Here is a 27,291-nt window from a genome sequence, read left to right as displayed (position 1 = left end):
TTCTTTTCTTCCAGTATTTGAGCTGTGTTGAAAAAAGGTAAACACCTCAAGTCTTTGTCAAAAGCCACTCTAAGGGGAATAGTGAGAATCCGAAGCTTTAAATAGTACAGTTATACAGGAAAAATCTTTCGTGTCTTATTCTGGCATTTCAAGGCTTATTACAGAATATTCAGCTCCCCCTTTTGTCTCTGACTTGCTCCCACAGTTCTTGCACAGGCCAACTAGCTGCTTGTGTTACTCAAGACAAATTACAGTGTTCAAAATATAATTAAAATTCATGCTATGTGGAAAGCCATCTACTAATTTGATGATTAAGTGTTTTCTATGTTTACAATAATTATAACCACTCCTAGGCCTGGAAAGGATAAATTTCACCAATAAGTTAAAAAAAACCACACAGCTTTGCTGTTTATCCACTGTTTCAAGAGCTACAGTCCAGATAGAGTGCCATAATTATCAGTGATCTAGACAAAACATTGCTTCAGCTAAGAGCAGATTCAGTAAGCAACTGAGTATTTTCAACTGCAGCCTGTAAAAGGTTCCTGATATTACAGTATGAATAAATATCAGAGTATTTTAAGGACACAGAACACCCCTTCAGAATTTGGTGAACAACATTTATGACAACAGAACTGTAAACACACCATTTTACCTTTAATGCCACTGCTTGAGTGTCTGTACTACCCAAACTCACTAATGATTTGGAGCAAATGAGTTTCAGGACAAGGCATCTGTTCCTTGTCAGCTAGAGGGGAGATTATTTGAGAGCATTCTAAAGCCAGTTAGACCTGCACTAGCTGAGTTTCCATCAAAGCGAGCTTGAAAACTGAAGACAACCATAAGCAGATACTTATTTAAATGCTACTTATGTAGCATAACAATCAAAAGACTCTCCCTGTAGTTTTAAATGTCTACTCGTTGCTCAAGCAAACAAATACATACAGAGAAAGTGCTAGTGTTCACTGCCTGCAGTTACTTGGCCTATAGAGGATCATTTAATCAGCTTGCGTAAACTGATGTCTGTTTCTCACAGTTTTTTTATCAAGCTAACCCAGCTGTTACACCTCATTGCACCGAATGTACATCATTCCCCGTAAGTTTCTTGTCAGAGGGCAGACCAGCAGAAACTGTAGAAACTGCAGAAACTGCAACATAATGAAACAGGCAAAAGCTGTCTCAAAGTCTTTTCAGAACTGCATCAGGAAATTCTCCCCACACTTGGCCCCTATACCGGGCCTGCAATTTTTTAAATTTATTTTCAGTTTTACAAATAACACATTACTAAGATACAACAAGCCTGAAAGGTGCTGGGCAAAAGAGGGCTTTGAGAATGAGAAAACATGGCCCCAATATGTGGGAGAACTGACAACTTGAGCATTTAGGGTCACACAACAGCGAGACTCCAGGTGTAGAATACTTAAGATACTTTAGAAAAGACTGGAGCAGGAAGCCATTCTACTTATTTAACTCAGACCAAACAAACAAAAAAAAAGATTGGAGAAACAGTGTCAGACTCTATATTCAGGGGTATTTACTTGGCTGTTACAGGTTTTTACTTCTGAGATTCTACCTTTTTCTCTAACACCTACTGTCAAGCTTAAAATTCTGGCTTTTAACTATGTCTTGTTGTCATGGCACCTTTTACTTTACACATGAGCCTATCGAACACAAGCAACATGTTCACTTAAAATACTGCTCTTGCTATTAGCTACTTATTGTATATTTTAACTGGAGGGTTTAAAGCTTAAAAGACTAACTGTATAGAGTGCTCAATGCTTCTAAAGTATCACTTAGAGCTGACAGCCTGGGCAAGTTTGACATAAGGAATATCTGCAATTAGTACACTGTTACAGATACGCAAGTGGTAATTACTTGAATCAATTAACTTGAACCTGCAAATCAAATCTGAATTTGAAATAAAACTCAATTAGTACTTACTAATAGTAAATTCAGGAAGTTATCATTCATTGACTTGATTTGCTTCCTCCTTCACTTCCTCTATAACATGGCTACTCAAGGTAAACTTTGCCATTACCAGTCAGTTTCTCATGATATAAAGCCTTCTGAATGCTTTATTGTTTACTAAGTTCCATTTCAGCTGTTGAGATTGTGCAAAGTCTGTAACATATTACCTGCTACTAGCTGTCCACCCTCATCACCCCGACTTTTTGAAAGAGCTCAGATGAGTCTCTGGTTCATCCACTTCAACTTAGAGATTAAGGTCACTTCTACACTACTATTATGCCTACTTTACTTCGAACTGTAACATCTGACCTATTAAGAGGCAAACTTTCAGGCACGCAAGGTTTTGGCAGTGCCACTCTTAAAGGTCACTGCTGCAGAAGTGATAGCAAGCAGGTGGCTTTATCAAATATGTCTACGACAGACCAGAACAAGTAACTCCCCAGAGCTCTGCAGCAAAGCAACACAGAAGCTCAGCAAATGTCCCCATTGTCAAGTGAAAATATTTTGCAGTACTACTAGGCACCCACAGCAAAACCTCAAAGTCTTCAAGAGTTATTAAATTTGAACACCAGCAAGATTTGTTGCTTACACTCTAGCTAGATTCTACTGAGCATCTTTCAGCTATGTTGCAGTTAAACACTACAACATACATGCTTACGATCTTCTGGGATACACAGAAGTGGCATAAAGTTGTTCTCTCAGGTTGAATAGAGAGAATTCTGCATACTGAAATAGAAGCACATTAGATTTCTTGAGCAAGCCCCCAGATGTGTCAAGAAAACTTGTTTCTCCATTTGAAAGATTACAGCATGCACAAATCTATAGAGCTTTTATTATTACATGTGATAAACAATATAATCGAAGCACAAGAAACTCAAGTATGTGATAACATAAACCATGAGGTCAGACACCACAGTGCTGTTTGCGTTGTTTATTGAACTTCAAATTCCATGGTACATCATAGGTTAAATAGTTAAAAACTGTTTGTTTACTATCATACAATGTTCAGAATAGTCTTTCAAAACATCTCTTTGGACAAAACTAAGAGCCAAATTGAAGCACAATTCCCCCAGACCAGAATGCTAGGGGTGGAAGAAAGCTTCCGAGTACTGACTGTACACAACACTACACAAAGCACGATAGCCCACCAAGTCATTGTTCTCTGCTGCAACACACGCTTCAAAGAAATTCCATACAACGCTTACTACCATCATGGGCAGGCACCTACTACATTAGTGGGACGGATTGCTCTCAGACCCTGCTGACTTCAATACTCCACATAAGAGTACAGACTTACAGTTCTGGGTTCTGTGATGTTTTACATTACTGAGCTGAAACCAGATTTGAGACTATTAGCACTAAATATAGTCATAAACAGCAAGAACAAATTGACAAGGTCTTGTGCTTATGCTCTTCAACCCTGACACACAAGATGCCTACAACTGAAATTTTTATCTTAAAGACATGGTGTCACCTGAGGTCAAACAACTATGAATGTGAACAACAGCAATGTCTTAGATTACTTTGAAGTTTTAGACTGGTTGAGGTGGGAGACTAGTGCTTGAACTGCACTGCTCAACATTGCATCCTATTTGTGCCATCTCACCTCAACTGAATATACCATTAAGTAAAACAAAATGCATCACAAAAGATAAATCAGTCAACTGTAAACTGTTGGCAAGAATCATTCAATTATATATTTGCCCTCCATCTCAGGCATTTGTACAAGACACTGGAGCCTAGAAGCATTAGCTTTAATTTGTGCAACTAAATTTCCTTCAGGAAGAGTTCAGTCATCTGACCGGACGAAGAGATCTCCCAACATTGCATGGCAGCCATCAGTCGTAGCTCACCTCACAATAAGGTTCCGAGCCAGAACATCAAAAAAGCACAGTAGTGCTGATACCAAACAAAGTCAGGATTTACAGTTCAAGATTTCCCTGCTGTATTACTGTTTCCATTTGCAACACTATTTACTGAGGAAGCCTCACAAAGGCACCACTCCCAGCTGCAGTACATGCAGTGGTACTGATGCAAATGTTTATTTTGCTTCAAAGAAGTTGGATGTATTAGGGCTTCCACAGAACCAAGCGTGCACAACATGAAAACATGTAAAACAGCAGGTTTAACCTCAGCAGCCCCTTTGAGTGATGTCTTGTCCTGAAGATTTTGTAATATCCATTGTAGTGAACACCTGTAAGACACCAAAAGAACAGCTTATTTACTGTTGTTCTGTATCATCATCCACATGCCTATTGGTCTCCCCTTGTAAAGTAACAATACTAGATTTCTTTGCACTGTTACAACGGAAAAGAAATTGCAGCGCAAATCAACACATTTTCTATCACATGTCAAGAACTTATAGTTAGAAGTTAAGCAAATACTAAAATCTCAAAATACAATGTAGTATTCTTTCCTTGCATCTAGGTAACCATTTTCAAAAGCAGGTTTTAAATCAAGCTGTGCCCTCTCCTTCCCTTACCTCTCCACAAGTTGGATGGATACCAATTGTTTCATCAAGTAATTCTTTGGTGAGACCACATTTTATTGCAGCAGCAAAACCTTGGGTAACTTCACCAGCATTAGGTCCAAGAACATGAAATCCTATCACACGATTCTTTAAGACAGGTGAGAACAAAACAGGAGTTAGTACTAGGTACAGTTTAACAAAAGCTCTAGTATGTAACTCCCATGACACTAAAAATTGTATGTAATGCAAGCAGGTCAATAGCAGAGTAACAAAAAATGAACTACTCCAAAGAAAGTAGTTCTGCAGTTCTTTTCAGTCCATTATAGCAGGATGAAACACGTTTTAAGATGATTGAGTTTTAAAGTCAAAGATACTAATTCAAAGATACTGCCTAAAACTAAACAGATCTAGTTTTGTCATTTGTTTATGATTTTACAGATATACAGTATGTTTAGTACATTCAGATTTAAAATTATTTTTCTACATTGAGGTTAGGTCAGATAGAGGACCTGTTTATATTGTTTGTTAAAAATCTGATACTGAAGAGCCTCACTGGCTGTTCCCTTCCTCCCCAAGCAGTTAAGAAGGAAAATGACAACATTATAGACTTGAATTTTGAGCAAGCTGTCTCTGTAGCAAGATCTAGACTGATGGAAGTAGGTTACAAAAAAAAAAAGTTAAAAATAGGTGTGGTTTGTTCCAATTTGTTTCATTAATTGGTTTATCAAGAGGGATACAAACAATGTTTTAAAACATTTTCCCAGGATGTTTCCATACCTTCAGAGATGTCCTAGCCCAGGTCTGGCCATGATTTGCAAGATAGGATACAAATTCCTCGTAATACGAGCAATTTAAATACACTATTTACCTTACATTCTCCTCCAGCATCCTGGGAAAAAACCTTTCACATAGAAATCTAATTAAAGTCCCTCCTTCCATTGTGTTCTTTTCATGTGGATTATTTCCAATGAGGCTCCGATAAAAGCAGAAGTTTGAACCTTTCTGCAGTCTTTGAGAAAGGTTTAGGTGGGCTAATAAGGGAAAGAGTAAGCTTGCTTCCTCTTTGCTTAAAAGCCATGCTATTTCATCATATCATTCCTTCTCTCCAAAGTAATTTTAAACACCAAAAATCTTCCTTTGTCTGTTCTCCCAGATAGTTTCGGTGAAAAATACCAGACAGCACTGGCACTTATTTTTTGCAACAAGAACCTACTGATCACCAGAAATTCCCATTTCTCATCACTGAGTTTTCTAGGACCAACCACGTTTTCCAAGTTTCTACTAAACATACAAAACTCTGCACTTCTCAAAGGGCAAAACACACACAGTCCAGAAACCTAAAGCAAGACACCAGATAGTACAGTTACTCAAAACCCACTTGGAAGAAAAACCTTGGCGAATTTCTTCACAAATCCATCCTTAAATTGGAACTCAGGATGAAGTTTCATAATGTATAAAGCTACCACTTGCTCCAACAGCTGTTATACCAAAAAACCCAAAACAAGACAATCGGCTCTCTCCAAACTGATTAGACCTCTTAAAACAAACACTTATGTTAACAGAAGGGGTGAAGCTGGCCTCAGGCAGGCCAAATAAAAGATATTAGTCTGTTGGCTAGTCTGAAAAGACATTTCAAGAACACACTCAGCATATCCATTCCAGTTTGCTACTTACATCGTCATGTTTACTGCAGATAATCTTTGCATAACAAGTATTGTTATCTCTGCCTGGTACTGTCCATTCAAGTGGCCAGAACAAACTGTGATAAACCTGGAGGATGACAAGAAAAAGAGCATTAGAATTTGATGAATTAATTCAGTGAGACATAATTCTAATTTTTAATGTCTTTACAAATAGGTGGTTTGACCTTTAACCCATTAGATTTTCATAACATATACTAGACAAGACAGTGATTTTTGTTCCCCCCAGCCCAAGCAGTCCACCCTCCAAAAGTCAGTAGAGGAAGACTTGACTCAAACCATGTGCCCCTGATTTAAATACTCAATTAAAACAGCAACAGCTATAAGACACAGCATTTTAAGATCGCACTTTCAGAAAGAGAAGTGCTTTAATAGTACAAAATTAATACCTATTCTTACCTTACCTATTATAAGTTTAAACCTATTCTGCAAAACAGTTAACAGCAGAAGCTAAATAATGCCAAGTGTATTTGAAAGATGTAAGGAGTTAAACACAAGGCATGCAAACAACTTTAATGAAACTCTTCAGGGCAGTGGGGAAGCCAGAAATTACCATAAAACAGGGAAGTTATGCCTGATACTCCTATAGCCATTAAGAAAAGGTCAGGAAGAAATTAATTCCCAATTCAAGTACAGTGAATAAGCAGAAAACAGACAGTTCATCCCAGGAGTTTAGTATACTTCAGCAATAAGTCTTTAATTCACGACAACAAAAAAACCACCTACAGTTTTGCGACCTGAGTTTGGCCTCCTGAAGCCAAATGCTTCTCAGCAGCATACAAATAACTACGCACAATTCTAACGTTATCAAGTCCAGCCCTGGATTTCTGGGAGTCCACTACCTTGTTAGCCAGATGACAACACTTCCACAATCAAAGACCTATCTAGCTAACCTTCTAATCTTGTTTTAACACTATGTCTTGAGCATAAAGCAGCAAGGCCCAAGAAAAACACTCTCAAGCTACCAGTTAAACAAGTCTCAAGTGCTCTCACCTCCAAGTTTTGCTTTCCGTATTCTTCTACGGCTCTTTCTTCAGCTAACCCACAGCTGCCATACTCTAAAGGAGTAAACACTGTTGTTGGTACATTGATATAGTCACACTAAAAATAAAAAACAAAATTTGTATTTAGACTATGTGAGTTCTATACAGTACATAACAGGAAAAGTTGTATTAGCACTTTTTTTTTTAAACACAAAACACTTGCAGTGCCCAAAGTAGACAAATCAACTCATGTGTTATTGCAATTTTGAGGCAAAAAGTATAGAAATAAGTTAAAGTTGTATTCTTATAGCTTTACCTTTGTGGAACTACCACCATAAAGCCTGCGGGCTAGCAGTTTCCCTGCTTGAATGGCAACTGGAGTAAGTTCAAGCTTTCCATCCAATATATCTCCAATAGCGTAAACATAAGGCACATTGGTTTGCTCTTCATCATTTACAGGTACTTTCCCATTCCTTTGAAACAAACAGAAAAGAGAATAGAGTTTGGTATCATAACCTTCCTCAGAGCTCAGCAAAACACAGAGGGGAGAAGTTCTGCTACAAAGATGTTATTCTAACTACTGAGCACATTTCATTAAATATGCTTATGCCTTTTTTACTTCAACTGCAAGCTCTTCAGAGCATCAATTACCCCAACTCTGACACATGGCTGAAGTCAGTATTCAGTGGGCCAGTTTTGACCTGAGCAACAGTGCAGGTCTGATGACAATGAAGTTACTCAGACATCTTTGGACTTATGATCTTTTACTTGCTTATTATACAGCTTGCAATGTGCATCTTCCCCTGTGGGGAAAAAGAGCTGCAATATCACTCACATGTTTAAGAAAGTTGGCTTAGTAAGTTGTTAGCTGCTGCAACCTGATCTTAATTTTTCTCTCTCCTGAACAACATAATCCTGCCTCTTTGCACCAGTTTTGCACTGACACCAGGGAGAAGCAAGAAAAAACTTAAATATGTAGGAAGTGAGTAGTTTGCTGCCTCTTTAAATCCCTAGATTTACTTGCCACATGAGCTGAACAAAACATTTAATTTAACAGAATATTAAACTGTAGTTTCTAAGTAAACTAAGCAAATATATTAAATCTATTCCTTAAGCACAGTGACCAACAAGTAGGTATTAACTCATTCAGAATAGTTCTTTTATGAAATACATATTGAAGAAATTAAGTTAATGGACAACTGTACTCAAATCCAGGAGAGAAAAGGTTTTAAAGGTTCGCCTAATTGCCAGGTATGAGTGAGGATTTAAAAAAAAAAGCATCAGCATCATTAGGTATTGTTAAAGAGAAAAAAACCCAATCATCGCATTCAGTGGTTTAAGGGAGTTGAGTAATACTCACTTCTCATTGATTTTGACACCAATTGTCTCTAAACCAATATTTCTGGTACATGCATCACGACCAATGGCTATCAAAACCTAAAAAACCAAAATTAAATGCAATAATTTTATGCAAGAAAAGCATAATCAGCATAACACTTCCTTTTTTTTTCAGAAAAAGACCAAAAACTGAAGCATACGATTGAAGTGACTTTTCAAAAAAATTTTTTGAAACAGCCACCAACAGTTCAGACTCCATGTACAACTTGTTTCAGAGATGCAACAAACAGCAAAACATTAATATCAGAACAAAAACAGAAGCAACACCACTGTTCATGTGAACTAAATTCCAAGCACATAAAGTTTCACCCATTCTGCTAACAGGGCTCAACTGAAGATGAATATTGAATTTTCATATATTTTCTCTGCCAGTAATTTATGTGAACATTTTTTCAAGGAAGATTTCCCATTACTTTTTTCCTATACAACTTTTAAAGTATTTTAGTACATTTTCATGTGCTGCTATACTCAGTTATTTCAAATCCAGAAATGCTTACAGTGTTGTATTCTTCTTCAAAGATTTCTGGTCCCTCAGTAGACTTTGCTGTCACTTTCAGTCTTCCAGGCATGCCTTCCTCCAGCTGTTCAACCTGTATAAATATTTGTAAGCTTAGAATGACCTTAAGCAGCAGAGCTCACTTACATTGTTATGTCAAATCTTGACCTACTAATCTATCATTCAGCAGTAAAAAAAGCTTAATCTCATAAAACATTTATTCCTGTACAGCGCCAAAGCCTTCCCAGACAGCAAGCGCATTCCACATGTGCTGTTTAAAGTAATTTTGCATGGAGAGAAGAAACCTAAAGAAAGCACTTGCCTGAACAGGTACAAACTTCCTGATGAACTTTATGCCGTGTGTTTCCATGTAAGCACCTACTTTTTCTGCCATTTCTTGGTCAAAGCCCCGAAGGAGTATGGAACGCACCATCACTGTGACATCTAGACCTAGACCAGCAAGAAATCCTGCACACTCTAGAGCCACATAGGAAGCACCCACAACTAGAGTTTTGCCAGGGCAGTAAGGCAGGGAGAAGAGGTCATCACTAAAAAGAAAAGAAGTGTAAGTTACAAGGTTCTTCCAACACAAACTTGTTTGTCTTTGCAAACACCAGAGCAGACAAAGTTCAGTCTATTATTATGCCTTTTCATCTCACCTTGTAATACAGTATTCTTTATCTCCAGGGATACCCAGATATCTAGGCCTTTCTCCTGTTGCCAGGACAAAAGTCTCTGCTGTGTGATAGGATACTTGTCCTTTTCTATTAGTTGCCTGTTTATATAGACACAGTTAAAGTCTTTATCATAGGAACAGGTTTTAAGATAAAATAAAAAATTATGTAATCCTCCCCTTAAATATTGTGGATATGTTTAAGAATCAAGAACAAGAAGTTTCAAACAAGAACTAACACATTTAGAGAAGCCATGCAGATCACTGAAGAATAACAGGTTTAAATCACAAACTATCAGGCTTTTATCACATTAGTTAGAGCACTTAAAATAATTTATTCTTTGAATCCTGCCCATTTCAACTACTCATTTACATTGAACCGTTCATAACAACTTTACTTTCAAGTTATAAAAAGCCACAACAAATTAAGCCCCCCGGCCCCCACATAAAAGGCCAACACAATGCTAGCGACAGAATAACAACAATTAGTTCTTAGGCTAAGGTAGAAATTAAAAAAAAAGTATCTAGTTACATGATTTCAGAGGGCCTAAGACCCAACCTTAAATGAATTCAAACTAATCTGACGTCTAGAGGCCCTTGGTCTTGGGAAATTTAATCTTGCCAATGCATCTCCCTCAAAATCTGACCTTCGTTCTTGCTCTTTAGTTATTTTCCAACACAGATGAAGGGAAACTTCCTCCCCATTGAGTAATCAGGTAATTCAGGTTGGAAGGGATCTCAGGAGGTCACCTAGTCCAACCTCCTGCTGATTTCTGTCCTGCTTCATTTATAGACTAAGGACACTAAGTAGATAACCTGCAAACCTGGACACTAGAACAGGTGGTAGATGAGGTAAGTTGAACATACTACTGTCTTTTCAGTACTAGTCTCTTGGTCTGAAATACACGTAGTTCAGCCTTCATAAACTCATATTGAAAACAGATAATTACACCCACTAAACCAAACAGTTGTCTTCAATATGCAGTTCTTCCAAGTTAACCTTGCTACAATATGATCACTTACAGCAAGATTGCCAGCACGTTTTGTCTTGCAAAACTGACAGTTTAATTCTCATGCTGATACAGCATAAGGTTCTAGCAGTGCTGTTACTCAAGTGCTTAATCTGAATTTAATTTCAAGTTTTTATGCTTTAGTATGAAGATTTTCCAAGTGGCAAAATCATACAGCTAAGGCTTTTCTTCCCACCCCCCGCCCCCTCACTCAGGCTACTGACCTCAGTCATGAAGTTAACAACTGAGACCACCTTACTCTATTCATGCAAGACATAAGTTCACAGATACCCACATTACTCTTACATAACAGTTATTAGGTTTGCAAACACTGGGGCATGTACTAAAGTACAATAATAATTTGAATCAATAACTTATTTCACAATTGAGTTTTTAACTTCAGTTGACTTAAGTTGGCAATGTCAAGATGAAGCCTTTTCCTTGTTGGATTTTAAAAGGCAGTTTTAGAACAAGAGTTTTCCCTCCCAACTAAATGTTTTAAACACAGCACATACCTTAATTTTGTGTGGTTCAATGAATTCTCCATAAGAATTGAGGTATGTCACAGACTTCTCTCTTAAGGACACTCGGTAGCCCCAGTTTAAAGAACCAATGTAGTTTTGAATTGCTTCTACCATGACCTCCCAGTTGTGTTTAACTGTAACAAGACATCAATTTCATATTTAAAGAAATCAAAGTGCAACGAACCCTTAAAGAAAAACTTAAGTCTTATTCATTGTACAGCATGCTAAGAAAACATCATTATCATCAGTAATGAGGATACATACTAAAGTCTGGTTCTATTATGCTAATATTTACCTGACTTGTTACTATCTGAAATAAGCTCATTCTAGAAGTTCTTTCATTTAATTCATATAATATAGGGAACAAAACACAATTAGCTTTCAATCCTAAAGGCTTCTATGACTCAAGAAGGAGGATGCCTTCTGATTCACCTAAGAAAACTACTGAACTCTGCCTCTAATTTACTAAATCCAAAGTACAAGAACGATCTTAAGCTCAGAGTCTCATCTGTACATTGTCTTGGTCTGTCCTCTGTGTTCTTACTAACCTTGTTGTTCATACTGCCACCCGTATTTCCTTGAATCTTGGAGTGCCTGACCCAGAAGTGCTGCTTGATGCATTAGCTTCTTAGGAATGCAACCTACATTTACACACGTGCCACCAAGTCCTAAGATGGAAATAACTATGTTATTACCTGCATGAACAGGATATTTATGTTTTTCCTATCATGTGCTTTGTATAATCACCCATATATCAGTTGGTGATATTTGCTACAGCCACACAAGTAATGTGAAATTTCTGTTGTAAGAGACATTTTAAAATACAATGAACACACTAAGCTTACAAGTTTGTATTCAGTTTAAGAGGTTACTTGACTCATGGAACCAAGAAGGGTACAGTGCATTGTCTTAAATATAAACCCAGGATACTTACTTCAGAGTGCTTCAGATTTTAGTCAGATTGGTAAGTAAGCAAGGCAAAAAGCCCAGAGTTCCTAGAGTTTAGTATCACCTATTATGTGGAATTTGAAATATGTATTTGTTTGAAATCTTAGCTATGAAAGCACATTCATACCTTGACTCAATAAAACTTGACCAATGAAGTTCCTTACTCATTCTCAACTGCCAATAGCATTAATAAGGTCAGACAGCAGCTGTCTTTAATTATGGAAAGGTGAAGCATGCATAGCCATATAGTCACACTGTTCTAGGAGGTAGCCTAGATCAGTTGTCCACAAAATAGAACTAGATGAACTAAAAGGCAAAAAACCCCACAAACATGAGAATGTGAACATGTACACACACGCTATCCAGACACGATTTGAAAGTGAATAGAACTAGAACATTTGACAAAGAACTCAGTTAGCAATGCACAAAACAGAAATAACTGTCCGGAAAAGCAGAACAACTCTTGTTATTTGTGTTCCAGAATTACAGGAATTCAGCAACAATTTCTAAGAATACTAAACCATAATATCTAACAACTCAGTATGTATCACTGGCACTCAAACATGGTAAGATACAAGTTAACAGAAGCTTACCCCATGAGGTTCCCAGAGGCGTTGGAACAACATAATCTAATACCATTACTTTCTTTCCCAAGGCAGCAGCTTCCTATAAAAAGACGGAGAGACAAGTCAGCACTACTGAACTTTTACCTGACCAAGAAAGCCTGTCCGCTCATTTACAGTCGTGATATACTTAGCGCTAGTAGAAGGCTCTTTTGCTAGTTAGTCTCATTAGCATATATGGCTCTCTGACACCTCCTTCACTAGACAAAAATTCAAATCCCTCAAAAACTATTACTTTCTTCCAAACTTTGAATGGATGCTTATGTTCAATGCTGCATCCATATCATCCTACACTGTCAAAAGCCATGATCTGAAGAGGGTATGAGATGGGCTTATCAGCCTATCATCCTCTTCTACCTCACCCAAAGAAATATTTATGCTGTTAGCTCTCCTTTTCTCAGGAGGGCAGGACTGACTTGGCATGTTCATGAATGAAAAAAAGAGCAACACTAATAAACTGGCGACACTTCAATGGAGGACCATCAAGATGCTCAGGGGGCTGGAGCACATGCCCTATGAGAAGGGTGAGGGAACTTGACATTCAGCCTGGAGAAAAGGTGGATTTGGAGGGGACCCAACAGCAATTTTCCAATACTTCCAATCCTCCTATGAGGTCGTCATTAAGATGACTGCACCAGGCTCTTCACACTGGCGAGTAGTGGAGGGACAAAGGATGATGGCCGTTAAGTTGAAACACGAGAGTTTCAGACTGGATATAAGGAACTTTCACACCATGAGAATGCTCAAGCAGTGAAACAGGTTTCCCAGAAAGGCTGTGCCATCTCCACCCCTGGCTATTTTCAAGACCCAAATGGATGAGGTCCTGCATAATCTTGTTTGACCTCACAGTTGACCCTGCTTGGAGCAAGAGCTTAGACTAGACATCCTCCTCATGTCCATTCCAACCTGAATAATCCTATGATACTCTATCCAAGGAATTACCAGGCACTTGATTGAAGCTACCCATTGTTTGATCTTTCAAGGGCTTGGATCAAATCTTTAGGTGCCTCAAATCTGTTTAAGAACTCCTGTGCAGTTACTGCAGTCCTGGCTCAAACAAGGTTTAGAGTTATCCTGCTATCTTGTGTTCTGTGAATACCTGACCTCTCCCACTGAACAGTTTGGTAATTAACACCAAGTTTACGAGTGATGTCCCAGAAGGCACTGTGAGGAAAGATCTGGAGCATTCTGAAAATGCCCAACTGGCCAATTGAAGAATTCGATTGTCACCTACTTCTGCCTGCCTTATATTTATCTAGTGAAAGTTGCACACTTAACTGTATTGTTGTATAGCAATCACCAAGGCTGTCAATAACATCACCATGCCCAAACCATAAACTGACAGTTAGGATACCTGGCTGAGAGGTGGGAAGTGTGTGTTCAAATCCCTCAGGTAGAAGAGAAAACTGAATCTACACCTTGGGTCCTGAGGCACTCTGAACAACAGCTAATTGTGTAAGAGGCACACAATCTCTATTACCATTTCCGAAAAACCAGCTAGAAAGAGAACTAAAGAGTGAACCAGTTCCTTGAAAGAACAGCTGAAAGCACTTCATTTTAGATGACTGGTGATCCTGAATCCTAAACAGTCAAAAGTACTTCAAGAGTAGCCTTTAAGTTTTCCAGATTACTGTTTGGAAGTGTTAAAGTGCCTGTGTACTACACATGGAGAGGAGATAATTAGAAAAAACTTTTGGTTCCACCCTCAGACAGGAACCTAAAACCTATTATTAGGATCAAGACCTGAATAGGCATCAGCTAGAAACTGGTCCACACAGACCATGATCTCCTGAGTGATCACATTACTAAACCACTACTGATTCATTAATTAACAAGTTGAACAGTAATAATAATCAAAATATAGACTCTTTTATACTATTGTGATTAAAAGAGAGACTAACTTTTGAAGAAGTTTCATATACAACCTGTTCTTTAATGCAATTTTCATGTCATACCTTGGAACATGCAAGTCCACCTGAGCCACCACCAATAATAATGAGGTCATAATCATAGGGTTCTGCATCTTTGCTATCCCCAAGAAGTTTCTGCAGTGATCCATCGTGATAAGCCTGGGGGGAGGGGTGGGAATTCAAATTACTACACACATTTCTGAGCAAACAAAAAATGAATGACATTACCTTCTCTGACCCAGATCACCCACTCTAATATGTCACACAAAATTTAATTATGATCAAACAGCAAATTCACTTAGTACTCTTGTCTACTTCCAGCTGATTTTTAAAGAAAAGTTACCTGGTAAGTTGAATCACAGCCACCTATGTGAGTTCCATTCACAAATACATTAGGCACTGTCCTCTGATTAGTTAGCTCTGCTAACACTTGCTGAATACTGGGTCCATCAGCTAAGAGTAAAAGAAACAGGTACATTATAGAACAATTTTCAAGAAGGGAGCTTTTAAAACAACCTTAAGTATTAAAGGTTTGAACTGCAATATACTGGAGGCCTGCCAAGAAAACAATTCTATTATAAGCATCACATTTGTAGACTTCCTGAACATAAGTCTTCAGAAACTACTTCTCAAAAGAGCATACTTAAATACCAAGGACAAATTGCTTCAAGCCATAATTCTACAAAATGGAGTAAAGTTGAAGTAGTAGAGTTTAGTCCCTGTATTTCCTGGATTCTTATCAGTCTCTTCCTGACAGCGTCATCCTTGGTACTACACAAAAATTCTTTTCCAAATATACAGGAGAACATACAGACAGCTTTTCTTTCATGAGAATTGTCTGGTTTTGGAGTATGTTCTGTGTAAGTGCACATAGTTTTGCCCAGCAGCTTTGTATTATGAGAATATAGGGATGGGAAGAACGAACATGCTCTTCTGCTTACCCTAAAGTTACCTTCAGACTTTTTCTACCCACCACATTGTCTTAAACCTTCCAATTTTAAGATTATCATTGCCTGACCTGACTTGTCATCTGAATCATCAGCACCTACACACAGGCTCAATTTGGATCTCTCAACAGTTGTCCGGCAGCAAATGTGGGAATGAGAATTTACAGTAATCACTTTGAGTAAAATCTTTTTAGTCTAAGACCATATCTATTTAGTATCAGTAATCAGAGCAATTGCAAGGGAAATACATTATTGATTAGGAGTAATTCCAGAAAAAAAATGACTGTGCATTGATTTTGCATATCTTGGGCTACAATTAGTTCACAGTATCACAACTTTAATAAAAAGTAAAAATAAGTAAGAAGAGATGCTATGGATCAATAAATAAGTGCATTTTTCCCCAAATACTGCTTAAGCATAAACACTTCAAAAAAGCGTTAGAACTTTAAAAAAGCATTGGAAACTAAGTTTTGTACAGAAAAAAATTGATAATACATATTCAACAGCTTACCAACAGTGCAATTAAGAGTTTAATAAGAATTACATTAGAAACTACTTGTTCTTAAAACTACATTAAAAACTACATGCATTATGGACATATATGCATAAGGCACTACACATGTACTAAAAACTAAAGCAGCTCGGGCTTTAAGAAAACCCTCAAACTAGCAACAGCCAAGGGACTGGAATTTACCCTTCCTTCCAATGACTCAGCAATGTTCCATATGAAGGTCACCCATATACCAAGTCAAACATTAACAATTCATCTAAAGCCACAAAAGAACCTGAGGTAGGAGAAAAATACCACAGGCTTTTTCCCAAAAGACAGGGCTCCTCAGAGAAATCAGATCTCACATCCTCTATCAGTTGATGATTTGTACAGAAAGAGTCAAAGCCTTCAGTTATATTAAAAGCATATCCTGTATTAAAAGCTACATTGAAGCCTAACTGATTTTATCTCTGAATATATTAAGATTTATTTTAATTTTTTTTATATATCCTCCAATTAGTTCAGGACAGCTTAGAGTCTCATGCAGAGTCACCCATTTTCAGTTACAATAAGCAGCATGTAATAGATTTTCTTTCTTCTACTTACCAGTTACATCAAGTTCCAAAGCATAGTACTCCACATGCATAGAGCGGAAGAGTTCTTTCACCTACAACAGAAACAGACACAATGCCAGTGCAAAGCTTTCACAAGATCCGATACACAGGTCAGGGGAAAACTTGACTGTTGGACATACACAGGTAACTTTTAAGTCTCAGTTATTATGCTTTGAAGGCCTAGCTCTACATGCCTTTGGTAAAGTTTGGCACTACTTCTACGTTGTGCATGTTCCTCACTTAAAGCCAGGCTATTTAACAGCATTCAGATTAAGCATACCACATGACAGCAACCTTCCAATACACATTTCATTACCTCAAGAAAAAGTTTCTATATACAATTTGCTTAGCTGCAGACTTCTCCATCCCTGACAGATACCAAAAGCCATGAGAATAACTGCCATATAGAAAAACATCAAGAAGAGAGATAAGGTAGCAGCCAGATTCCTTGATAGTACTAAGGAAAGAAAGGAAAAAAGGGAGTAGAGGATAACATGCAAAACAAAACACTGTCAAGTAAATGCAAAAAAAAAGTGCATTATAAAAAGCTGCAGAAAGGGTAATACTCTCCAGCACTAGGACAGCTCATGCCTACCAGCCCTGCCTTCACTTTTGGTTGCTGTACTTCAGAAAAATTTTAGAACAAGCAGAGAACAATTACTGTAAGGAGTCATTGTGTTGGGTTTAACATAAAGAAAAGAAGAGGAAAGAGATAACGGTGTTTAAATAAATAATGGACTACCTCAAGGAAGAAGAGAAGCAGTGGTGGATGAAATAAGAACTAATGGTCTTGAACTGCATCGAGAGATTGAGATTAGAGTTTAGGAAAAGCTTTTCCTAATAGCAAGACACTGGAACATACTGCCTAGGTAGATGACAATCTTAATCAGGGAGTGGCTTCAAAGTACATTTCAAAAGTGTTTGATCTACCACTTCTCCTACCCTGAGCCAGGACACAAGACTAGATGATCTCTTGAATTTTTTTTCAGCTCTGATTTTTGGTTTGCTGTTTAACAACATCTGCCTCAGCCTCCAGGATCAGGCAGGAGTGGTTCTAACTTGTTTGCCATTGTTTTACTAAATCAGTCATATCTTGCTTGTGAAATATTGAGAGAGTTAATACCAGAATGTAACAGTTACATTTTTTAACCTTTTAAATTGCTATTCTTCTTCATTAAGCAGGAGAAGCATTCTAAAGATGCTTGGTCATTAAAAGGCTGCTTTTCTCCTGCATTGCCATGAATACACTCAGATACAATATCACTGGAACATGTCCTAGAAACATGGTTCATGCATCCAGAAGTCAGCAATAAATTAAGGGGGGGGGGGGGCACACAAAAAGAGAGAGGAAAAAAAAAAGACAACTCTATATACAAGCCTAGTCTTAAAAAGAAATAAAAAAGGCAGCCTAAATGACAACTTAGTGGAGATTCTCCCCAGCCTGGACAGAGTTCTAGGTATTTTTCTAACATCCGTTCTGGATGGACAGAGTGTACCATTACCAGATTTAAATCAGGTAGCGTTTTAGAACTGAGATTTTTTTATGGTAACACCTATTTGTAAAACTGGCAGTATTGAAATTGTGAACTGTCCTTCCAGTTGGACAACAACATACCTCATGGCGCAGGAGTTAGTATTACATCTGGCAGTATTTACTCCTTTGGAATATAATTTGCAGACTTACTGATGCAAATATTGTAAATTGCATGATATTGTAAGATAATTGCAGATATTGTAAGACAATGGGTAAAATATCTGCTTTTAATCATAACTGTCTTGATGTGAAAACTGCTCTAGCAAGAAACACTAAATGTCTGTGCGATGGATCCCCTTGTCAGCATGGAGTCTGAACAATGAAGCTCACTAAGTTGCTGCCAATTCAGAAGAAATCTTTTACAACCAGCTTTCTGATGAACCTCAAGTTTATTGACAGCACTCCACTAAGAGTAAGTTGACTCACATCTAATAAGCTTAAAGATGTCAAACACATGATGAATAAAATGTCTTTAACATTGCTGTGATCCATGCTGTTACTATGCCAAAGGCTGAGTTTTCCAGTGCTTTCTAGTGGAGTTTCAGCTTTATGCAGACAAACATAAAGCTTTTGTATTCTGTACCAACTACATGGCAAGTTTCTTACCACATCATATCAACCATAATATACAAAAGTAAGCTCTGCTTGTATAACTGATTACATTAGTTCTACAATTATAGAATAATTTAAGTTGTAAGGGACCTTTGGAGGTCATCTGATCCAACTCCCTGCTCAAAGCAGAGCCAAATGTGAAGTTTGATCGAGTTGCTCAAGCACTGTCCACTCCAGCTCTGAATATCTACAAGGACAGAGATACCATAACCTCTTTGGGCTGTTCCAATGTTTGACTATCCTTACAGTAAAGAATTTCCATTTTATCTCACTGGAGTATCTCTTGTTGCAGCTTGTATTTATTGGCCCTTGTCCTTTCACTCTGCAACTCTGTGAAGTCTGGCTGTCTTCCCACTTGGTAGCTGAAGACAGCAACTAAAATCCCTCCTTAGCCTTCTCAAGGTTGAACAAACTGAGCTCCTTCACACATCCTGTGCTCCAGTCCTCTAACCATCTAGGTGGCCCTAAAAAACTTTTGTCCTAAACTCGCCATTACCTTCAGGCTTGCTTACTGGAATGACTATGGCTACCTCCTGCTCTGCAACTGCTGTTACAAAGCCCAAGCTGAATGCCATGGAAGATCTAAAGGAATCTAAGCAAAGCTTAAAGGGATTGCTACTATGAAGTGGTAAGCTAAGAATCTGGAGTAAAGTCACAAAATTAGCTACCTGGCTGCTGTTTTACTTTGCAGCAAAGCAGCAGAATAACAGGCAAGTTTTCATTAGTGGTTTGTTTTTTTTTTAAAAAACTGCTAAAACATTGCAACAGCAGTTGGTGATGGGAGGACAGGACAGAGAACATTAGTAGAACAAGAAAGGATTACACTGAAGAAAGGACAGATTTAAGACAATACATTTAGGCAACCTTTATTCCTTACTGAAGATGTGGAGTAGAGAAAAAAATCAGACAAATGTAGCATCCTAATTAGAAGTAGCTATTGCACTTTATACTTATTAATAGATCATGCTTGTATTGCACTGAGACAGAAAGAAAGAAAAGTAACAAGTATATGATCAGAGTTGTGAAATCTTCAATACAGGCAAGAGACAATAGATCACTTCAGTTTGGAAAAGAAAATGATTAGGAGGAGTAGAAAGATAACATACAATAATCATGAGTAATATCTAGATAAGGTGAACAGGAAATGATTTCTGAGAAATACTCACTGGAGCAAACTGCAACAACTGCACTTACCAGAAAACAATTTTGAAATGAAAAGGAAGTAAACCTCCATACAATACATAAACTGGCAAACTTACTGCCACCTGACATTGTAAAAGCCAAAATTAAAAGGAGATCAAAAGAGCTATTAGACCAACTAATGAAAGAAAGACCCACTGAAACCTTTTAACTCAATAGAACTAATACAAACTCAGGTCAAGATATTCTTGAGCCACACAGTGCTGGAAACTTCAGCAGTGTACTGGGAAATTTCCTTCCTTATACCCCAATCCTAAAAATGTAATTTCTCCAACAAGTGTCTGTCTGGTACGGGATACTAGGTTGCATGGTCACCAATACAACCATTTGCTTCCCTTCTGACTAATGCAATGGCCTTGTTTACCTACTAACCCCTTCCAGTTTTCACAAAAAGAGAGAGACTAGAAAAGTTTCCAGATATTACTAAACAGTAGATAATTTATCTGAAACTGAGAAATTGGTCTAACACTTTAGAAAACTCTTCCTGGAGATGCTTTCTGTCACTAGGGTAGCTAAGCAGGTTTGAAATAAGCTTCATACAGTAAAGTTCAGTAATAATGGTATGTCCTGTATCTGCTGTTTCGCCTATCAGCTAACATTCTACAATAGCTACAGCTGAATTGACCAGAAACCCCTGTGGATACAGAATGTAATTGGTAATAGCATAACATGTAACTAGAATAAGCAGAAACTTCTATGCAACCACAGTTGTTGCTCTTAAAATAATTTCAATGCATCACAGTGTTCAGACTTGGCAATTTTTCATGCTAAAAAACTATGTTTTCTTTATGCATTTCTATCTTACTTAATATTAATCTTTTCAGGGTGGTAAGAAATTAAAGAACAGTCAAGTCATGACAAGGGAGTCATTCTAACACCACCCTCTCTCCACTACTGCCTTGCTAAAGCAACTGAACAATAAATTGCATTTGCAGAAAAAGAACTGCACAGTTGCCTAGTCATGCTACTAGCTAAACTGAACAGAATCAACTACTTAATTCATTTAGAGAATTTATTTGCAGTGCTTTTCTGAAGGAACGCACAATCTTAATTTTCTTCCAGCATGGCTACATCCATTTGAAATAAAGATTTCTTCCCACTCCCCAAATTAGGTCCTTTTAGAGCATGAGTGTTCTCTGCACTAGTGCTAAACATCATCAGTTTTTCAATTAATCTTACCAAAACCACATTGCTAACAACCATCCACAGTAAAAGACAGACACAGTACACACTATTCATATCCGTCTTTAAGAACTCAAAACTACGTGATTACAGGCTAAGTACTCACGCTGTAACTACACTTTCAAATTATACCCACTTCATTAATTCTACAGAGTAGATCAGCTAGCAAGAATTACCCACTGTTCTCCCATTCCTTTTGCTATTTTCTAAGTCTTTGGTAGGAGGGGTTGTTAATACTCATACTGTTGCAGATATTTCTCTGGTTTATCACTTGATGTCTTATGTGTGGCTTCCTTCTCTCATAAGCTTTCTTCTTCTAATTGTTCCTCTGCAATATATACCTCTTCTACATGTTTTCTTCATTATATTACCTTTCTCTGTTCTGTTCTAAACCAAGGAAATCTGCCTACTAGAGCAATCAGCTCTTCCCCGAGCCCCGCCTCCAAGTTTATCACCTGTTCCTTCACAAAGATTCATATAGGGTCTTTCAACTCTCCCTCCTAGAAAGGGCCATGAGAGAGGGCCCTCCTACTCACAACATTCATTCTTCCCCTTTCCAAGACAATAAAGATAATATTCCTCGTATCTGATTGTTTCCCTGAGCAAGTAATCCTGCCTAATGGAGAAGCTCTGAACAAATGCAGGAAAGAACATTAATCTGGAATTTAATTACTGGACTACAATCAAGTCTATTTTTCCCTTAAGCTCCTTGTGTTAGTCTAGCACCACTGCAATAGCAGAAACAGATGGAGGAAAAGGTTGCAAGGTTTAAAAAGTTACTATGCCATTGTATGATCTCAAAAACACTGGACTGAGTGCCATGCATATCAACACTTGAGCAATCACAATCACTAAGAGCACACAGAGCAATACAGACAGGCACAACTAAGTATTTCTCAGTGGACAGCACTGAAGTCCTCAACAAAAGGATTTCTCCTCAACAAAAAATAACATTTTTGTCAACTGGACTAGACTTGAGCAAGACTCCAACCCTATCATTACCTTATTTGCTAAAACTTCATTGAGTAAGTTGATAAGTAAGCAAATTTTAGAAGGATTTGAGCTGCCTACTATGCTATACTATCCTTCTGCCAAAACATTCTTGGAGAGGAGGCATTGGTTCTGCCTATCCTCTCATAAACAGAAGCTTCCTTTCCCAAAACCTCAATTAAGTTGCAAGTGACCCTGTCTAAAACAGGGTCATAGTATCTCCTCCCTCACAAGAGCTACTGGAACTAAACCTAACCTACACATGGGAATGCAGCTTCTGAGTGTTTTCGTGCTTGTCAATTCCATTGAGGAACACCAGGAGTCAGCTCCGAATATGTTTTTCCACCATAGCCACATCAAATATGGTATTATGAGGTTTAACTAACATTTCATAACACGCTCTTTGTAAACATCCAAGAATCACAATGCCTACCAATGCCCAGATTCTGTGTGTGCTATGACTATAGTGTGTTGGTATCACAAAATTCTAATGAAGATCCTGTTTTTCTTTAATGACTCTGGCTCACTAGTTACAGCTACCCTTTGATATTGACGCAAAACCAAGGCTAGATATTTTTCTCTAAACATCACAATTAATCAATAAGAGTTTTTGTTGTCTTTTTTTTTTTAAACACCCATTGTGGCTACCATTTAGAACTTACACTCTTGCTATGGAGTCAACCTTCTCCCTCAAGTTTCAAAAACAGCAGAAAACTCAACTTATCCCTCCCCAGGGATGCAGCTTTGTCCAAGCTGAACACCAATGTGGTGCTCAAACTTTCAGTAAGAAAGCAACACAACCAGCACCCTGACCTTCAAGTAACAGACACAAAAGCTGTTTAGCTGAGGAACAAGCACACTGTGCAAAACTTCCCACGCGTTCATCTACCCCTTCACTCACGTGGCAAAGGGAAAGAACCACCAAGGACGCCAGTTAGGATCTTTGCCTCATTTCAATCCTGGTAAGGGGGTTTCCAAGGGGTGGCACCTGGTGCTTGACTTAAGTGGGACGGATCCTGAGCTGCTTCTGCACTGTCTAAATCCCAAGGGTGCCGTCACGAGAAGCAGCGTCCCCGCAACGTTTGCTTCCCACCCTCTTCCCCCCGCCCGGGGCGGGCCGCCAGGCGTGCGAGCGGGCGCCCTCAGGGCAGATGTCTCTCGCCTCGCACGGGGGCCGCGCCAGACCTGCCTCCCCCTCGCGGCGAGACGAGCCGGCGAGAACCCTTCCGCCCGGCACTCGCCCGGACGGCGAGAGGAGGGAAGCGGCTCCGAGAGCCCCCGTTCCGGCGGCTGCCGGCCGGAGGAGAGGACCCGCGGGGGAGCGCGCCGAGGAGACTCCCGCCGCCGCCTCACCTTATTGCAGTAGGGGCAGTAGCTCTTGCTGAAGATCATGACGCGGTGGGTGGAGATGAGGGTCCGCACGCGGAGCTTCAGGCCGTCCCAGTCCGGGAGCTGGGTCTGGCCCGGCGGCGGCATGGCGGGGCCGGCGGCTGAGGCGGGGAGCGACGAGACACGGCCGCCCAGAGCGCGCCCTACTCACCCAGCGGCCGCCTGCACTGACCCTCAGCCTCACCCCGCCCCTTCCGGAGCGGGGAAGGTGACGAGCCGGACCGCCCTATCCGGAGGGGGGGGGGAGCAAAATGCGAAAGAGCGCTTCCTGCCCCTTCTTTCAGCCACACGCACTATGACTCATTGTAAAGTAATAAAAAGCACCCTTACATCACGGGTAGAAGCGTTACTATTTATCTGAAGGTGATGTATAGAAGGGATGAACTCGCATTTTTTTAAGCCACCCCTCCCCTCTGAGAGGAGGTGTGGAATAACCCTGGAGGAGGGAGACGCGAGGGCGCATGCGCAGGCTGCGTCGCGCTGGCTAGGCGGCGGGAGGGCAGCGCTGGCCTTGGCCGGTGCGGGGGCGGTCCCTCGTGTGGCCGCCCACGACGCCCGCTCGCCCCGCGGCTGCCGTGGCGCCTCCAAAGGCTGGGGAGGGCAAACAGTTCCGGCGGGGAGCGACTGGAAGGGACGGACGGGAGCTGGGGCTGGCTCAGGGGTCGTTGGCCTTTCCCCCGCCTCCTGTCCTCACCTCACGGACCGTCCGGTCCCGAGGTGGCCGCGGCCGCCCCGTGTCCCGGCATGGAACGAAAACCCGCAGCGGGGGCCGGGGGCGCCTGCTTTGCCCCCCCCCGGTGCCCTATAAATTTAGGGCAAAGTCTCGGGGGGGAAGCTGCCTTCTACAGGGGGAGGGCAGCTTTCCCCCATCTGCCTTCAACTGCTGCTTGGGTCTCTTACGCACGAGGAGGAGAATAGGGGTACAAGTGGAGCTTCTCCTGTAATAAAATGGGTTATGGCTTGAGGACATGTTAGGCAAGACAGCAGAAAGAAACTCCCTTCCGCATTACAGGGTTAAAGGAAGGGGATGCTGAAGCGTCTGGTATGTTTATCGTTGCACACATCTCTGATTATTCTCTTCCCAAGAACCATAGTAATTGTCAGGACTGAAAGGTGGAGGGGGACGTCCTGGCCTAGCAGCGGAAAGAGCCTGGATCAGGCCATAGAGCAGGAGGAAGCCTGTCTGTTTATTCCCCTGCTTTGGTGGGTTTTTGGCTGGGGAATGGCAGGCAGCGTGCCGAGGTCCCATGAACCTCGTCATCTCCCTGCAGAGCAAGCCAGTGTTTACCAATTGCAGCAACAGCTTTCTGTAAACAAGCATAAGGGGTTGTCCTGGTTTAATATCCAAAAGAACTTCACTAATGTTACGAAATCAAACCCTGCAAGCTTCTGAGTGACAGGAATTGTTTTCCATAGATGCGGAAAGCACAGAGACGGTCATTTAGTAAGGTTCGATAGGAAGATTGTAACAAAGCAGGTAATAAAGTCCAGTGCTCCCTCCCACGCTTGCCACAGACCAGCCCTACTGCTATTTACTAATGCTAAAAATAATCACATATAAAAGCTGTAATGCCACTGGTGATGAAAATGAGCCTGGTGGGAGACAACTGAATTAACTTGCTTAATTCCTTTTTGATCATGTGTATCTGTAGTGTTCATTGCCCAGTGAGCTTGAAAAAATGTATATTACATTTATTTGAATGTTGGCAATGAAAGAGTTCTAGACTAAGAGTGTTTCTACACTTCCCACAGAGAAAAACAAATTTAAGTTTTTCAGCCTCGTATTTCAGTATCAGCATGCAGGAAAGCGGATATGGTACCTGCAGCTACTAAGGTTTGACATAACATGCAGGGGCCAGAAGTATCCACTGTACTTTGTTCATAGTCCAACCAAAATGCTTGTTTGGTTCCTAGCTTTGGCTAATTGTTCTCTCTCCTTCTCAGACTCCTTTTACCTGATGAGAAACATTGTTAGCCTTAGTATTCTTACAGGAATTAATATCACAAGCTCAAGGGCTTGTGTCACTGCCTGAAGGTTGGAGGGTTTTCATATTGAAGTTGGCATCCATCAGCTCCAGAAAGGTCAGAGGATATAATAAATATTCAAAATATCTTTTTCTGTTGAAATGCTCAACACTGATGGCAATGTGCCAAGTCCCATGAGGAATAACTGTCCGAGGCAAATTATGCCACTTGAGGGTTTTTTTTCCCCTTCTGTGCTCTTTCTGCTGTTGGTTATTATTATCACTGACCTTAGATAGAGCAAGAATGGGGTAATGGTTTTATACTAAAGGAGGGTAGATTCAGACTAGATATAAGGAAGAAATTTTTTACGCTGAGGGTGGTGAAGCACTGAAACAGGTTGCCCAGAGAGGTTGTAGATGCCCCATCCCTGGAAACATTCAAGGTCAGGTTGGCCGGGGCTCTGAGCAACCTGATCTAGTTGAAGATGTCCCTGCTCATTGCAGGGCGGTTGAACTAGATGACCTTTAAAGGTCCCTTCCAACCCAAACGATTCTATGATTCTGTGATTCTATGAGGAATGGATGAGGGGGACAATGTCAGCTCGGAACACAAATTGGTGATCTGGAAGCACTATAATTGCGGTATCTTGCTTAGATTTGCTTTCCTCAAAGCTGGAGTGGAAGAGAGAGCAGGGAGCTAAGGTCTTGCCATGTTGGCAGTTGCTGTTGATGGTTGAAAGAAAAGGAAAGGATTGAACTTTGGAGAAAGAAGAGGGAAGACGACTGCTCAGTTCTAGAGAGGAAGGGACCGCCACGTTAGTATCCTGCCCGTACACCTCAATGGCTTATAGTAGCTCTGATTATTGTTAACAGTATAGGCCCTGAATCTGTCTTCTGTTCTGTGGGGTTTTTCCTCCTTCAGAATACCAGATCACATTCAGCTCTCAAGATCTTACTCTTCAGGTGTGCTGGGCGTAGATCTAAGGGGTTGACTAGAGCTCTTTGGGCAATGATTCCACTCACTAGGAGACTATGTCGAAATATTTGAAACAGCAGAAGTGTTGTAAACATTTCTGAATGAAGTCGTTTGCAAGAAGAGATTTTGAGGAAGGGGCAAGTGGCTTGTGGAAAGAACCAGGGAACTTTCACAGGAGTGTGAAAGACTTGTTTAATAAAGGTTTAAGCATGCTTGAACTGTGGCTCCCTGCAGGCCAGTCAGCAGCTGTACAAAGAGCTTATAGGATGATAGTAAACTTCCCCACCTTCCACATGAAAGGCCTTGGTCTGCTTTTTCTAACATAAACAGATAGAATAAAAGCAACTGGTCTCATTAAGACAGCCCTCTCCTATGCATTACTCACCTTAGTCTGAGGATTAGTAAAAACCAAACCACATAAAATAGTTCTTAATGATGTAACATAATGTGCCATGGAAAGGCATTGAGGTAGAAACTGGTAGGGGAGGTTTATGAAAAGAGAAGAGAAGAGAAGAGAAGAGAAGAGAAGAGAAGAGAAGAGAAGAGAAGAGAAGAGAAGAGAAGAGAAGAGAAGAGAAGAGAAGAGAAGAGAAGAGAAGAGAAGAGAAGAGAAGAGAAGAGAAGAGAAGAGAAGAGAAGAGAAGAGAAGAGAAGAGAAAAGAGAAGAGAAGAGAAGAGAAGAGAAGAGAAGAG

General features: G+C 39.9%; 1 protein-coding gene across 1 annotated transcript; it reads right to left on the bottom strand.

Annotated features, from left to right (window-relative positions):
• Positions 1 to 2,881: 2,881 nt before the first annotated feature.
• Positions 2,882 to 23,831, bottom strand: TXNRD3 (thioredoxin reductase 3). The gene is made up of 16 exons (XM_076346396.1): positions 23,623 to 23,831; positions 16,744 to 16,804; positions 15,044 to 15,153; positions 14,746 to 14,859; positions 12,761 to 12,833; positions 11,768 to 11,887; positions 11,211 to 11,353; positions 9,672 to 9,787; positions 9,335 to 9,560; positions 9,014 to 9,106; positions 8,479 to 8,555; positions 7,435 to 7,591; positions 7,129 to 7,236; positions 6,110 to 6,205; positions 4,448 to 4,582; positions 2,882 to 4,159 (listed from the first exon to the last, which is right to left on the bottom strand). The coding sequence occupies exons 1-16, from the start codon at positions 23,743 to 23,745 to the stop codon at positions 4,097 to 4,099; spliced, it is 1,815 nt and encodes a 604-aa protein (XP_076202511.1). The 5' UTR covers positions 23,746 to 23,831; the 3' UTR covers positions 2,882 to 4,096.
• Between the last annotated feature and the right edge of the window lie 3,460 nt (positions 23,832 to 27,291).

The sequence above is a fragment of the Aptenodytes patagonicus genome, chromosome 8 (assembly GCF_965638725.1).
Source record: "Aptenodytes patagonicus chromosome 8, bAptPat1.pri.cur, whole genome shotgun sequence".
NCBI lineage: Eukaryota > Metazoa > Chordata > Aves > Sphenisciformes > Spheniscidae > Aptenodytes > Aptenodytes patagonicus.
Note: the sequence above shows the minus strand (reverse complement) of the source record. Positions and strands in the feature narration are given on the sequence as shown.

Excerpts from the sequence above, each read along its gene's own strand:
- TXNRD3 (XM_076346396.1), bottom strand. The coding sequence starts at position 23,745 with ATGCCGCCGCCGGGCCAGACCCAGCTCCCGGACTGGGACGGCCTGAAG. Across the intron at positions 11,354-11,767 it reads GTGGCAGTATGAACAACAAG|TTAAACACAACTGGGAGGTC; the intron begins GTTAGTAAGAAC and ends GTCTTGTTACAG. Across the intron at positions 8,556-9,013 it reads TTGAAGAAGAATACAACACT|GTTTTGATAGCCATTGGTCG; the intron begins GTAAGCATTTCT and ends TTGGTTTTTTAG.